Here is a 14946-nt window from a genome sequence, read left to right as displayed (position 1 = left end):
TATTCCTATACTTTCTAGCGTTTTCAATAGGAATGGATGTTGAATTTTGTCAAAGGCTTTTTCAGCATCTTTTGAGATAATCATGTGTTTTTTGTTGGTTTGCTTGTTGATATGGTCAATTATGTGAATTGTTTTCCTTATGTTGAACCATCCTTGCATTCCTGGTATAAATCCCACCTGATCATAATGAATAACTCTCCTGATCACTTGCTGGAGTCTTTTTGCTAGTATTCTGTTTAAGATTTTTGCATCTATGTGATTAAGTAGATTGGTCTGTAGTTTTCTTTCTCTGTTTTTAATCTACCTGGCTTTGGGATCAGTACCATATTTGTATCATAAAAAGAGTTTGGTAGAACTCCTTATTTGCTCATTATGTCAAATAATTTGTATAGTATTGGAATTAGTTGTTCTTTGAAGGTTTGATAGAATTCACTTGTGCATCCATCTGGTCCTGGGGATTTTTTCTTAGGGAGTTCTTTGATAGCTTGTTCAATTTCTTTTTCTGATATGAGATCATTCAAGTATTCTATTTCTTCTACTGTTAATCTAGGCAATTCATGTTTTTGTAAATTTTCATCCATCTCACCTAGATTGCTATATTTATTGCCATATAATTAGGCAAAATACTTTTTAATGGTTTTCTTGATCTCTTCATCAGAGGTGAGGTTTCCCTTTTCATGTTTGATACTGATGATTAGGTTTTCTTCTTTCCATTTTTTAATTAGATTGACCAATACTTTATCAATTTTATTTGTTTTTTCAAAATACCAGCATCTAGTCTTATTTATTAATTCAATAGTTCTTTTACTTTCAATTTTATTGATTTCTCCTTTAATTTTAAAATCTCTAATTTGATCTTTATCTGGTGATTTTTAATTTGTTCCCTTTCCAGTTTTTTGATTTGCATGTCCAGTTCATTGATCTTTGCCCTCTCTAATTTGTTAATACATGCACTCAAGGATATAAAATTCCCCTGAATACTGCCTTAACTGCATCCCACAGAGTTTGGTAGGATGTCTCATCATTGTCATTTTCTTTGATGAAATTATTGATTGGTTCTATGGTTGTTCTTTAACTGACTGGTTTTGGAGAATCATATTATTTAATTTCCAATTAGTTTTTCATTTGTCTGTCCATGTGCCCTTACTAATAATTATTTTTATTGCATTATGAACTGAAAAGGTTACATTTATTATTTCTGCTCTTTTACATTTGTTTGCAATGTTTCTATGCCCTATTATGTGGTCAGTCTTTGTGAATGTACCATTTGCAGCTGAAAAGAAGGTGTATTCCTTTTTGTCCCTATTTATTTTTCTCCACATATCTATTAAATCTAGTTTTTCTAGGATTTCATTCACCTCCCTTATCTCATTCTTATTTATTTTTTGGTTTGATTTATCTAGATCTGAAAAAGGAATATTTAAATCTCCCACTAGTATAGTTTTACTATCTATTTCCTTCTTGAGCTCTTCCAGGTTCTTCTGTAGGAATTTGGATGCTCTACCATTTGTTGCATACCTGTTGAGTACTGTTATTTCGTCATTGGCTATACTGCCTTTTATCAGGATGTAATTACCTTCCCTGTCTCTTTTAATCAGATCTATTTTTACTTTGGCTTTGTCAGTAATCATGATTGCCACTCATGCCTTCTTTTTCTCAGTTAAAGCCCAAAAGATTTTGCTCCAGCCATTGACCTTAAACCTGTGTATGTCCACTTGCCTCATATGTGTTTCCTGAAGACAACATGTGGTAGGATTTCGGTTTCTAATCCACTCTGCTATTTGCTTCTGTTTTATGGGCATGTTCATCCCATTCACATTCAGAGTTACAATGATCAATTGTGTATTCCCCAACATTTTGGTATCCTCTCCTAGTCCTATCCCTTCTTCTTATGCTATTTCCTTTTTAAACCAGTGATTTATTTTAAACCAGTCCCCCGTCCCTTTCCTTGATTTACTTCCCTTTCTACCCCCTCCCTTATTATTCCCCTCTTTTTATTTTTAAGGCCTAATAAATGCCCTCCTTCCTCTCCTCCCTTCCCTTTTTTGACTTCCCCACTCCCCTGCTCCCCTTGGTTTATCCCTTCTGACTTTCTCAGTAGGGTTAGATAGAATTCTATTTCCTAATGGATATAGCTACTCTTCCCTCTCAGTGTTAATTCCACTGAGAGTAAGATTTAAATATTACCTCTTAATGCTCTCTTCCTCTCTTTCTTATAATAGTATTCATTCCTTCCCCTTCCCATGTCCTCTTTGTGTGGTATAGAATATCCTATTTTTCTTATTCATTCAAGTTTCTCTTGGTGCCATTTCTATTCACTCCCCCCTCTTTTTTCCCCTGTATCATCTTAAACCATTTAGTACTCCAACCTCTCCCTATATATAATTCTTCTAATTACTATAATAGTGAATACAGTTTTTGAAAATTGCACAAAACATTTCTCCAAATAGGAATACAAATAATTTGATCTTATTGAAGCCCTTAAAGAGATAAATTTAAAAATAAGGTTTTTCTTTCTTTCCCCTCAGTTTCTTATTTACCATTTTATGTTTCTCTTGGTTTTTGTGGTTGGATATCAAACTTTCCATTTAGTCCTGGTCTTTTCTGTGCAAATACTTGGAAATCTTCTATCTTGTTGAATGCCCATACTTTCCAGTGGAAGTATATAGTCAGGTTTGATGGGTAGGTGATCCTTGGTTGTAGACTCAATTCTCTTCCCTTTCTGAATATCATATTCCAACCCTTGTGGTCTTGTAGTGTGGAGGCTGCCAGATCCTGTGTGATCCTGATTGGTGCTCCTTGATATCTGAATTGTCTCTTTCTGGTTTCTTGTAAATTTTTTTTTACTTGGAAGCTCTTGAATTTGGCTATTATATTCCTGGGGGTTGTCTTTTCAGCGTTTAGTGTAGAGGGTTATCTATGGATCCTTTCAATGTCTATATTGCCCTCTTGTTGAAGAACATCAGGGCAGATTTCTTGGATAATTTCTTGTAGTATGGAATCCAAATTTCTATTAATTTCTCCTTTTTCAGGAAGAGCAACGATTCTCAGATTGTGTCTTCTAGACCTATTTTCTTGATCTGTCATTTTTTCAGTGAGATATTTCGTGTTTCCTTCTATTTTATCAGTCTTTTGCTTTTGCTTTATTTGTTCTTGCTGTCTTGAGAGATGATTGGCTTCTACTTGCCCAATTCTGGACTTTAGAGACTGGTTTTCTGCAATAATCTTTTTATTTTCCTTTTTGATTTGGTCTACTTTGTTTTTCATGGTTTCCTCCAATTTGCTTATCATTTTGTTTGATTTGGGGGCATCTTCCTCTAATTGGGTGTTTCTGTCTTTTAACCTGTTAATTTCCTTTTGAGCTATTTCCCACTTTTCTCACCAAATCTCTTCCATCTTTCTCATGATCTCAGATTTGAACTCTTGAAGAGCTTGTGACCAATTTTCTTTTTGGGGGAAAGGTTTGGATGTGATTACTTGTTTGGTCTCCTCTGCTGTTTGCTCTGTTGTCCGGATTTTATCTGTGTAAAAGTTGTGGATTGTTAAAGATTTCTTCTTGATTTTTCTCTTTTGGTTCTTGTGACTGGCTTGCCATTATTATTATTTCTTTCTCAGACAGAAGTCTGAGTGAAGCAGACAGGCTTTCTGCCTATGGAGCTGTGGAGCAGTTTTCACCTGAGTCACTGTGCTGTGCACCCTCTCAGCTTTATCCTCATGCCCAGGGTCAGTCTGTGCTCTTTAGGTTCCTGAGGTCTCAAGTATAGTTGTTCTCAGGGTCAAGCCTCTTGGTGGTCCCCTTTCTTGCTCCTCTGCCCAAAACTCCTTTAACAGTCTCAGAGCACTGCTTCCACAGTCATGCACCCCTCTGCACTGGGTCCCCACCCAAGGTCTGTGACTGTGCTCAGAATCTGTGTCTGCTCCTGCGTCCGTGCCTGCACTCAAGGTCTGTGTTCTAAGTCTGGTTCTTTAGCCTCTTGGTGTCTTAAGTCTTGCTGCTCTCAGGAGCAGGCCCTGGTGATCCAGGTAGCTGCCAAGAACTTAATGAATGCCCCAAACTTGCTCTAACTCTTGTGTGTGGGGGTGGGGAGGTAGGAAGGTGTTGCTCAGGTCACATTTTAGTAAGAGTTATTTCACCCCCTTATAGGATGGAAATGCCCCGATCCCATGTACCTTCAATGCTGTGCCCTGTTGTGAAGTCCCTTTGTCAGTCTGGATTTCATTTTTATGTCCTCTTCAGGAATCTTGTATGTGTGGGTTAGAAGATGTTAAGCACACTGCTTCTACTCTTCCGCCATCTTAACCCGGAAGTCTCCTGGGCAAATTTTTAATTGTAGCCAGCAGACTGAGGGTTTCCAGCCAGGTGAATCCTCCCTTTAACTCCCAGCCAGACCTTATTATAGGCCTGGGCCACATGTGGTAGGTCAAAGACAAACCCTCACAGCTACCACCTCTTCCTGGGTCTCACATAGACAGTCTTGTCTTCTTGCAGATCTCAGCATGGTGGATGGGGGAGGGTAACCTGCCTGATGGCTCCCCCACATTCCTCCATGCAAGCTACTATTTTCATAGCTCTGGGCCACGTGTGGTGGGTCAGAGGCAAACCCTCATAGCTGCTCTCTCTGTGGAGGCTCACATAGTACCCGGTCTTATAGTGGGCCTAAGTATGTTGGGTGGGGGAGGGTGCCTCTTCTTTTCCCATGAAAATAGACTACCTTTTAAGTTGTTCTCAGAAGGAAAGTCTGGTGGGGGCAACTGAGTGGCTCAGTACATTGAGAGCTAAGCCTAGACAGGGGAGGTCCTAGCTTCAAATCTAGCCTCAGACACTTCCCAGTTGCGTGACCCTGGGTAAGTCACTTAAACCCCATTGCCTACCCCCTTTGTTTTTTTATTTTTTTACAATCAATACACAGTATTGATTCTAAGATGGAAGCTAAGGGTTTTTAAAAAAAGAAGGAAAGTCTCATGACTTTTTATTGGTTTTAGATTTTTTTTTCTTTGAAGCATCATATAAATATTGGTTTGGCAGGACTGTCAAAGAGGTTATGGCTTTAGGTGCTCCTAAGTCTCCATTGTGGCTCTGCCCCACTATTATGCTTTTCAGAGAATTCTTTTCTTCTTTGGATTTTTGTACCTCTTTTCCAATTTAGCCAATTTTTCTTTTTAGAGAAGTTATTTTCCTCAGTATATTTTGTGCTTTTTTTTCTAAGCTGTTGATTCTTTTTGTATTGCTTTCATTTCTTTCCCCATTTTCATTTTTGAGCTCTTCCACGTGAGACCAATTCCTACTTTGCTTTGAAGTTTTTCATGCAGCTACTTTGGTCTCTCTGTCCCCATCTAAGAATATGCCTTGCTCTTCTTTGTCTCCATAATAATTTTCTGTGGATAGGTGGTGGTTTCTTTATGTTTTCTCATTTTTTAGCTTTTAAATTTACTTTTATTTTTATATTAAAGATGGGCAATGTTCTCAGAGTAGAGAAGACATGATCTTAAACTCCTTTTTCCTTGTTTCCATCTTCAACTCTAGTTCTGGGTTTCTATAAGTTTCTGCTCTTCAAAAGTGGTATATGAACTACGGGAACCTGAGCATTGTGAACTACTTTGTGCTGGGTTCTAGGTCTCACTACAGGTTTGAGCAGGGTCTCTGGCCTGCCCCTCAGGCTTGCATAAGCCAAACACACTTCAGACTTCCTTGAAATTATATTTAGAAGCTCACTATAGGCTGGGCATACTGCAAATTAATTTGCACTAGGTCTTGGGGTTTGCACTCAGGCTTACAAGTAGTACTTCCAATATACACACAGGAATTCTCTGAACATAATTATTACCCTCTTTACACAAATAAAGACAGATTTAAATAACTGGAGAAATATTCATTACTCAGGCATAGGCCAAGATAACATAATAAAAATGAATATAATTTGAAGTTAAAACTGACAATTGATAAATTAATTTGATTATTCAGTTCCATACTAATCAAATGACCAAAGCACTACTTTATAGACTTAGAAAATATTTAATAATATTATATTAACTATAATTACAAATACATTAATAATCAAATTAATTATTAATTTATTTGAATTTATTAGTTAATTTTAACCAAATTAATAATGCATTAATTAATTTGTATGAAAAGTATTAGTTAGAAAGGATTATAAAAGAGATTTGAATTTTTCTTGCCTATACTCCACCATGTTGTCTCTGATTGCTTATTTGGGATTTCTATTTTTATCTTTTCTTGCTAGATTTTTTTTCTTAATATAGAAAACTACTTATAATTTGTGTGGATTTATTTTACATTCTGCAATTTATCTGAAGTTGTTAATTTTTTAAATTAGTTTCTTAGTTGACACTAAGATTCCATAAATAAACCCTAATATCATCAAAAATATGTATAGCTTCATTTTTTCTTTGGCTATGCTTATTCCTTCCATTTCTTTTTCTTGTCTTATTGCTTTACTAGCATTTTCAGAACATTATTGAATAGAAATGCTGATAATGGACATCCTTACATCAACTAAGATTTTACTAGAAAGGTTTCTAGATTACCTTTATTACAGATAATGTGTGTCATTACCTTTAGATAAATACTACTTATTGTAAAAGGAAATCTCCATTTATTCCTATGGTTTCTAGTGTGTTTTTATAAAGTATGAATGTATATTATTTTTTTCTTTGTTGATTGAAATAACATAATTTGAGGTTTTCTTACTAATATAGTAAATAATTATTATAGATTTGTTAATAATAAACCAATATCACATTCCTACTTTATCCAGCATGACCATATGTATTATCTTCATATAATCTCCTTGTAAATATATTACATAATTTTTGCATGATTATTCATTAGGGAAATTGATCTATAGTTTTCTTTTTCTTTTTAGACTCTCTGATTTAGCTTTCAAAATCACAATATTGTTTATAAAAGGAATTAGGAACTCCTTTATCTTCCTATTCTTTTCCAAACAATTTATATTGTATGGGAATTAGTTTTTTCTTAAAATGTTTCTTAGAATTACCTAACAAATACATATAGTCTAGGACTTTTTTTTATTTGTGAGTTCATTTGTGGTTTGTTTAATTTCTTTTACTACAATAACATGATTTAAGTATTTTATTTTCATTCTTTTAATTTGGACAACTTATATTTTTGGAAATAGTAATCCATTTTACTTAGATTTTTAGTTTTATTGACATATAATTGGGTAAAAATCTCAAAATGATCTTTTTTATTTCTTCTTGAACAGTAATGGATTCTTTTTTTTCCTTTTTAATAATGATACTTTGGGGGTTTTTTCCTACATCTCTTAAAAAATTAATGGCTTATCTGTTTTCCTGTATGTTTCTCCAATCCACACCAGCAAAAATTCTTAGTTCAATGACTTTTTTAACATTTGACTTTGTTCATCTTCACCTTAATTTTTAGAATTTCTATTCTGTTTAATTTTTTGGTAGAATTTTTTGGTTTCCTAGTGGGGTTTTTTAAGTTGCATGCCCAATTCATTGTTCTTTCTCTCTTTTTATTAATAAAAGCATTTAGAGATATAATTTTACCCTTGGTGCTATTTTGTCTGCATTCCAAAATTTTTGGTGTGTTTTCTCATTGTTGTCATTTTATATAATAAATTATTGAAAATTGTATAATTTCTTCTTTGGTCTGCCATTTTTAGCATTAATGTACTTAGTTCCCAATTAATTCTAATTCTTGGCCTCAATGGCCCTTAATCTTACTTTTTTTTTACTAACTTATATTTTCTGTTCCAACTCTTTATTTTAAATTGGTGGTTAACTTTCTGCTTCAAATGTGTTTCCTGTAAATTAATTATTGTCAGTTTTTAGTTTCTAATCCACTCTGCTATCTTTTTTTGTTTTATGGGTGCATTTATTTTGTTCATAGTCATAGTTATGATTATTAACTACAGATTATCTTCTATTCTGTTCTTCTTTTCCATCTACTTTTCCCCTCTTTTTTCAAGTGTTTGTTTCTTTTGACTAAGGCTTCTCTTAACCTACCCTTCCTCTTATTTTTCCACTTTCTCTTAATTCTTTTCCCTCTTACTTCCCTGATGGATAAAACTCAGATGTATTCATGCATTCTTCCCTCATTTAACCAATTTATATGTGAGGGAGGTGATACAATTTTCTGCTCTTCCACTGTCAATTTGTGTAAGTTTTCTTTGCAAACCCCAGTTATGTGAAATAATGATTATCTAAAGGACTACATGTCTATCTTCCCATATAAGAATGTAAAAAATTTCATCTCCTTTAGTCCCTTATGATTTCTTACTCATGTTTTCCTCTTTATGCTTCTGTTATCTCCCGTGTTTATATCTCAGATTTTCTGCACAGCTCTGTTGAAAGTCTTCCATTTTATTGAAGATACATTTTCTCCTTATAGTATCTTATTCTGTTTTGCTGGTTGGGATAGTCTTCATTGTAAGTTTATATCCTTTTGCATCCAGAATATCAAAGCCTCCATTCCTTTATACTAGTGACTGCCAAATTTTTTTGGGATTCTAATTGCAGTTGCCCTGTATTTTAATTTTTTCTTTCTAACTATTTGTCATATTCTTTTCTTGATTTAGAGCTCTAGATTTTGGTTATAATATTTCTGGGAGTTTTCATTTTTTAGTTTGTTCTAGGAGGTGACTGATAGATTCTTCCAATTTCTACTTTGCTATCTAGTTCTAAGACATCTTTGCCAGTTTTTGTTTGTGATCTCTTGAAATATTACATCTATGATATCTTTTTGTTCATGGCTTTTAGGTAATTTAATTATTATGTTATTACTCCTCTATCTATTTCCTTTATCTAATGTTTTAACTTTGAGGTGTTTTGTATTTTCTTCTACTTTTTCAATCCTTTAGCTTTTTTCATTATTTCTTGATGTCTCATGGATTCATCAGCTTCCATTTGGTCAGTTTTAATTTTCAAGGAATTGAGGTTTTGTACCTCTTTTAATCTAAGCTATTCGTTTTCTTTTCACATCATTATTTCCTAGCTTTAGCTTCATTTTCCATATTTTCCTTTACTATTTTCAATTCATTTTAGCTCTTTTTTTTAACAATTGCTTTAAATCCTCTACAAATTCTTGCATTTATTTCCAAGTTGTGTTTTAATTTGAGGCTTTGTTTATAGGTTTTTTTGAGTCATTTTAGTCTTCTGTGTTTGCTTTTTTAGTTTCCTTATTGCAACAATGGCTCATTTATGGTGGAATTATTTTTTTCGTTAGTTCATTCTTTCAATCTACTTCTTAACTGCATTTTGTGGTAGTTCCTCAGCTTTCCATACCTCTATGTGGGGTTTCTGGCCTGGTACTTATCTTTTTACATATTTCTGCTCCTTTTACAGCTTAAACTTGAGGCCTACAAGCTCCTAAAGTTGTGTATTTCAGAGAGTCTGAGTTCCTGACAAAGGAATCCTGCAGGACTCAAATGCTTTTAGCCAACTGGGAAGCTCTATATTCATATACCCTATATTCATATATTCAAAGTAACTGAACTGCTAGATCCCCTTTGGTCTGGAATATTATACTCTGATGCTGTCATCAGAGCCACATAGCTCCTGTTTGCTTCTGGAACTTGTTCCTCTCTCAGTGAGTATACAATTAGGACTATTTTTAATTACAGCTCCTTTCTACCCTGGATCTATGACCTAGAACTGTGTAGTGGTCAACAAAGCAGCCAGATGGCACCATTTCTCCACCCAATACTAGTTTGTGAGTCTCCTGAGTTTTCTTTTTGAACCAATGCTTCCTGACCTGGTTTCTTTTTCAGCCCTCTTTCAGTCCCTGTTTACTGGAATGTTCCATAGCTCACCAGTACTCCTGGCCAAACCCAATTTCCAGTGTCTTCAAACTTCTCTGTCTCTCTTCCTAAACCACTATAGGTTTGGAAAATTATTCAGTATATTTTCTTAGTTCTCCTTATCAGAATTAGGTGTGGGGCATTTCCTAGATCTTTGTCAAGGAAGTGAACTAAGTGAGGTAGATTTTAATATTTTCTCTCACTCTGTCATCTTGGCTATGCTCATATTAATTAATATTAATTATCACATTCTTTGAATGGTGTTGCAAGAGAAATTCTGAAACAAAGTTCTGCATGCACAGTTATATTAGCAAGTCTTGCAATTTTAGGAAATGAAGACAATGGCCCTTTAATGACCAAAGAATCCTAGTGAGGCTGATAATAGAGCAAAATCTCAAGCATCATAAGTGTGTTTTTTTCTGATTGGCTAGAAAGTAAAAACCTTACATATCAACTCGATATCACAACATTTGGATCTACCTTTTTGAAACTCCTGTATCTACAAATAAGACTTGTGATTAAGGAAATGTGGGAGTTGCCATAATAGCTTAGTAATTAGATTCAGTAATCAGCTTTATTTTTAGTTTAAGCAAGTTTCTTCAGAATGTGGGTGAGGAGTGAAGAGGTACAATTGAGTGGAAGAAGTGGAAGTACAAGTTGCAAGAATGTAATTGTGATCCAAGTTACCTGAGATTACATAAATAAACTTCTAAGGGTAGGGAACAGAAAGGGGGACCATTAACTCTAGTTTGATTAAATCTTAACAAAATAGAATTAAAAATCAATTTTAATTTCACAATAGCAAGGAAATGCAATTATTTTAAACAATGTCCTTAATTCAATACTTGATGTGAATGCTGATGTTTCTTTTTTTCCCTCTTTAAGGATATATATTGCAATACTCAGAAGATAACAGTGAGCAATGGGGTAGTTTTCCAATTAGCCCTAGTGAACGTTCTTATCGATTGGAAAGTTTAAAGTGTGGCACCTGGTATAAGTTCACACTTACTGCTCAAAATGGAGTTGGCCCAGGACGCATAAGTGAAATCATAGAAGCAAAAACACTGGGAAAAGGTTTGTTTACTTCTTTTGCCTTTATTTTATTTGTCATATGGATGGTAATAAATAATAACACATTAAATTTAAGAAAAAATCAGATTTTGTCTTTTGTATAAAATACATGTTCATGTGTGAGTGAATATATTTGGTTATATTCAACAATACTATCAATGAAGTGAAAGAGAAACAGTTATAAAAATTATACATTACTTTTTAAATCCCTTCACTAGTATGTAAAACCTGGAAATACTTAAGAAAATTATGAAGCCCATAGTAAGTGTCCCCACTTCTCTTTTAACTCTCTGGTCTCCCTCTCCCCTCCCAGACACAGATACCTATCAAAAAGAAGGTGATCAAGTAAATTATTAATTCTTAAAAGTAGAACCATATAATGGTAGAGCACTTAGATATTTTACATCATTTTATAGATGAGATAGTATTTGAATTTTATAAGTTCATTTATTAATAGAGTTTTATACATTATTACCTCAGGAGGAAGAGATTTTTGTGAAGAGGTCCTTTGTATCTTATTAAATAAAGAACCATGCATTCAATCATACATTAAGTTTAATTTCAATGCAAACTGACCAAAAATTTTAATCAGATCAATTTACTGACACAAGTTAGTTGAAACCCAATAGTAGTAATTTTATTCCTTTAAGAATTATTTCAAACCACATTAAACTGATTTTTAAAAACTGGTCTCTGATTTGATATTCTTATAGAGATAACATGATAGGTGATGTAGTCCTGTCATTTAGGTAAGTGTTACAATTAAGGTACTTTTTAAAGAGAGAAATTTTAAGAGAAAATCAAAAAATATCTCTTCCATTTATTTTTTCTTTTATTATTTTTATCTAAAAAACTAATATTAAAATACTTTCTTTTTTCTAGAGCCACAATTCTCAAAGGAGCAAGAACTGTTTGCCAGCATTAATACCACTCGAGTGAGGTTGAACCTCATTGGTTGGAATGATGGTGGCTGTCCAATCACATCTTTTATTCTGGAATATAGGCCATTTGGGACAACAGTCTGGACAACAGCTCAGCGAACATCACTTTCCAAGTCATATATTTTGTACGATCTACAAGAGGCTACCTGGTATGAGTTGCAAATGAGGGTGTGCAACAGTGCTGGCTGTGCAGAGAAACAAGCCAAATTTGCTACACTTAACTTTGATGGCAGTAAGCATCCTTTTATGTCTCTTATTTCAGTCTGAGAGCTTGAAACATATATTGATTGCCACACTCCACTTTCATTCTCCATATCTGGAAAAGCACTAGAATTACTGGAGGGCTTTAATATGACTGTTAAAGTTCTTTACTGGTTGCACTCATTGTATACCAAAGGGAAAGACCTTACTATTCTTTTTTAAAACTAAAAGATGAAGAGTTAAAACAATTCTCCTCTAAGTGATAATTTTATTGATGCTTAAAGATTCTTTTTAAGGGTTCTATGTATAAAATTACTAAAGATGAGAGTTAATTTACACCAAAATTCTTTCTCTGGGATAAAAATAATACATTAAAAAAAAACTCCATTTTATAAAAGGGATATTCATTATAGTAGAGACTATATTATATCCTAAGCAGAAGTAGAAGATAGATGATGATATAAAAACAAAAAAAGTTTTCCTTTTATTCACTTTCATTGTAATAAAGAATTTGATGACATATCATACACAAGATGCATATATTATACACAAGATGCGTAATACCACCTGGCATTAATTATGCTGGCTGGAAAACATTTCAACTATATAATTAATGGTATGTTTTACTATATGGATTCTTCTAAAATTATTTTTAACAATACAAAATATAGTACTGAACTAGTTTATATACCAAAGAAAATATAATAGTTCCACTGTTATATCATTAATAATGACCTAGTGACAGAACAATAGTATTAGAAAACTTAACCTATTAGTCTAAATATTCTGCACCATAGCAAATAGCAGAAACTTTGTTAGTTGAATTTTGTGATTTATAATGATTTTCTTGGGGGTTTTTTGCCTGAAATTAGTATATTTCATACTTTTTGAAAAGTTTAAAAAGCAGCATATTGTAATTGAAAATACAAAATGATAATTATAGATGTTATTACCAATTTCACAACCCAAAATATTCATGTTCAATCATATGTATGTAATTTGTTTATTGTTATGTCTCCATCCCCAAAATTCAAACTAAGTTATATGGAATGAAAAGTATTCAAAATATAGAAACCTAGTGTAGATGGCAAAAATCATATAGAAAAAAAGTTTAGATGAATATCATCCTTATTGTCTTCTCTGCTACTAATGCTTTACTAAATATGCTTTCAGTAAGCTTACAGAAGAATTATCTATATTCTAATACTTTTATTAAGGAACAAAATCAATAATTTTATCTGGGAGAACAGTAAGCAGAATATTAAGTATGAAAAAAAGCTAAGATTGACATTTTTTCAAAGACTATTTCTATCAGACTACCATAAAAAATGACAAAAAATATAATTAATAGTAATAACAAAGGGCCCCAAAAAAGAAAACAGTCTCATCAACTGTTTTTGAATATAATATCTAATTACTTTATTTCTCCTAATTCAATCATGAATACATTACACAAAGGTTAGAAGCCACCAGTTTTTCTTGATCCTTAAGAGTTCAGGACCCTCTTAAGAAAAATTATCCCTATATAGAATTTCTGCCTTCCCCATGCATTATTTTAGTCTGAATTCTTTCATTGTAAGCCAGAAATACTTCTGTAATCACTTTACCATTGATATTTTTATTCTGATCAATATGGACTATTTATGCATGTCTTTCATGTTATTCTTTTTTTTAATTTAAACATTTATTAATATTCATTTTTAACATGGTTACATGATTCATGCTCCTCCTTTCTCCTTCATCCCCTCACTCCCCCCACCTATGATCAACGTACATTTCAACTGGTTTTTGTCATGTGTCCTTGATCAAGACCTATTTCCAAATTGTTGATAGTTGCATTGGTGTGGTAGTTTCAAGTCTACATCCCCAATCATGTCCTCCTCAGCCCATGCGTTCAAGCAGTTATTTTTCTTATTTCTTTCCTCTCCTGCAGTCCTTCCTCTGAATGTGGGTAGCGTTCATTACCATAAATCCCTCAGAATTGTCCTGGGTCATTGCATTGCTGCTGGTAGAGAAGTCCATTGAATTTGATTTTACCAAAGTATATCAGTCTCTGTGTACAGTGTTCTTCTGGCTCTGGTCCTTTCACTCTGCATCAGTTCCTGGAGGTATTACCAGTTCACCTGGAACTCCTCTAGTTTATTATTCCTTTTAGCACAATAGTATTCCATCACCAGCATATACCACAATTTGTTCAGCCATTCCCCAATTAAAGGACGTACCCTCCTTTTCCAATTTGTTGCCACCACAAAAAGCGCAGCTATAAATATTTTCATACAAGTCTGTTTATCTATGAATTCTTTGGGGTACAAACCCAACAATAGTATGCCTAGAATAAATGGCAGGCATTTTTTTATAGCTCTTTGAGCATGATTCCAAATTGCCAGCCAGAATGGTTGGATCAGTTCACAACTCCACCAGCAATGCATCAATGTCCCAATTTTGCCACATCTCCTCCAACATTCATTACTCTCCCCTTCTTTCATTTTAGTCAATCTGCTAGGTGTGAGGTGAAACCTCAGAGTTGTTTTGATTTGCATGTCTCTAATTATTAGAGATTTAGAACACTTTCTCATGTGCTTATTGATACTTTTGATTTCTTTACCTGAAAATTGCCTATTCATGTCTCTTGCCCATTTATCAATTGGGGAATGGCTTGATTTTTTTTTAACATTTATTAATATTCATTTTTAACATGGTTACATGATTCATGCTCCACCTTTCCCCTTCAACCTCCCCTCCTGCACCCCCACCCACCCATGGCCAATGCGCATTTCCACTAGTTTTGTCATGTGTCCTTGATCAAGACCAATTTCCAAATTGTTGGTAGTTGCATTGGTGTGGTAGTTTCGAGTCCACACCCTCAATCATGTCCACCCCGACCCATGCGTTCAAGCAGTTGTTTTTCTTATATGTTTCCTCTC

General features: G+C 33.7%; 1 protein-coding gene across 1 annotated transcript in view; it reads left to right on the top strand.

Moving 5' to 3' along the window:
* DSCAM (DS cell adhesion molecule) overlaps window positions 1–14946 on the top strand; it is a 607061-nt gene that overhangs the window by 491858 nt on the left and 100257 nt on the right. Inside the window, exons 23-24 of the mRNA XM_044669244.1 lie at window positions 10695–10883; window positions 11763–12053. Of these exons, the coding sequence (XP_044525179.1) occupies window positions 10695–10883; window positions 11763–12053 (480 nt within the window). The remainder of the gene's footprint in view (window positions 1–10694; window positions 10884–11762; window positions 12054–14946) is intronic.

Source organism: Gracilinanus agilis, chromosome 3, assembly GCF_016433145.1.
Source record: "Gracilinanus agilis isolate LMUSP501 chromosome 3, AgileGrace, whole genome shotgun sequence".
Taxonomy (NCBI): Eukaryota; Metazoa; Chordata; class Mammalia; order Didelphimorphia; family Didelphidae; genus Gracilinanus; species Gracilinanus agilis.
Note: the sequence above shows the minus strand (reverse complement) of the source record. Positions and strands in the feature narration are given on the sequence as shown.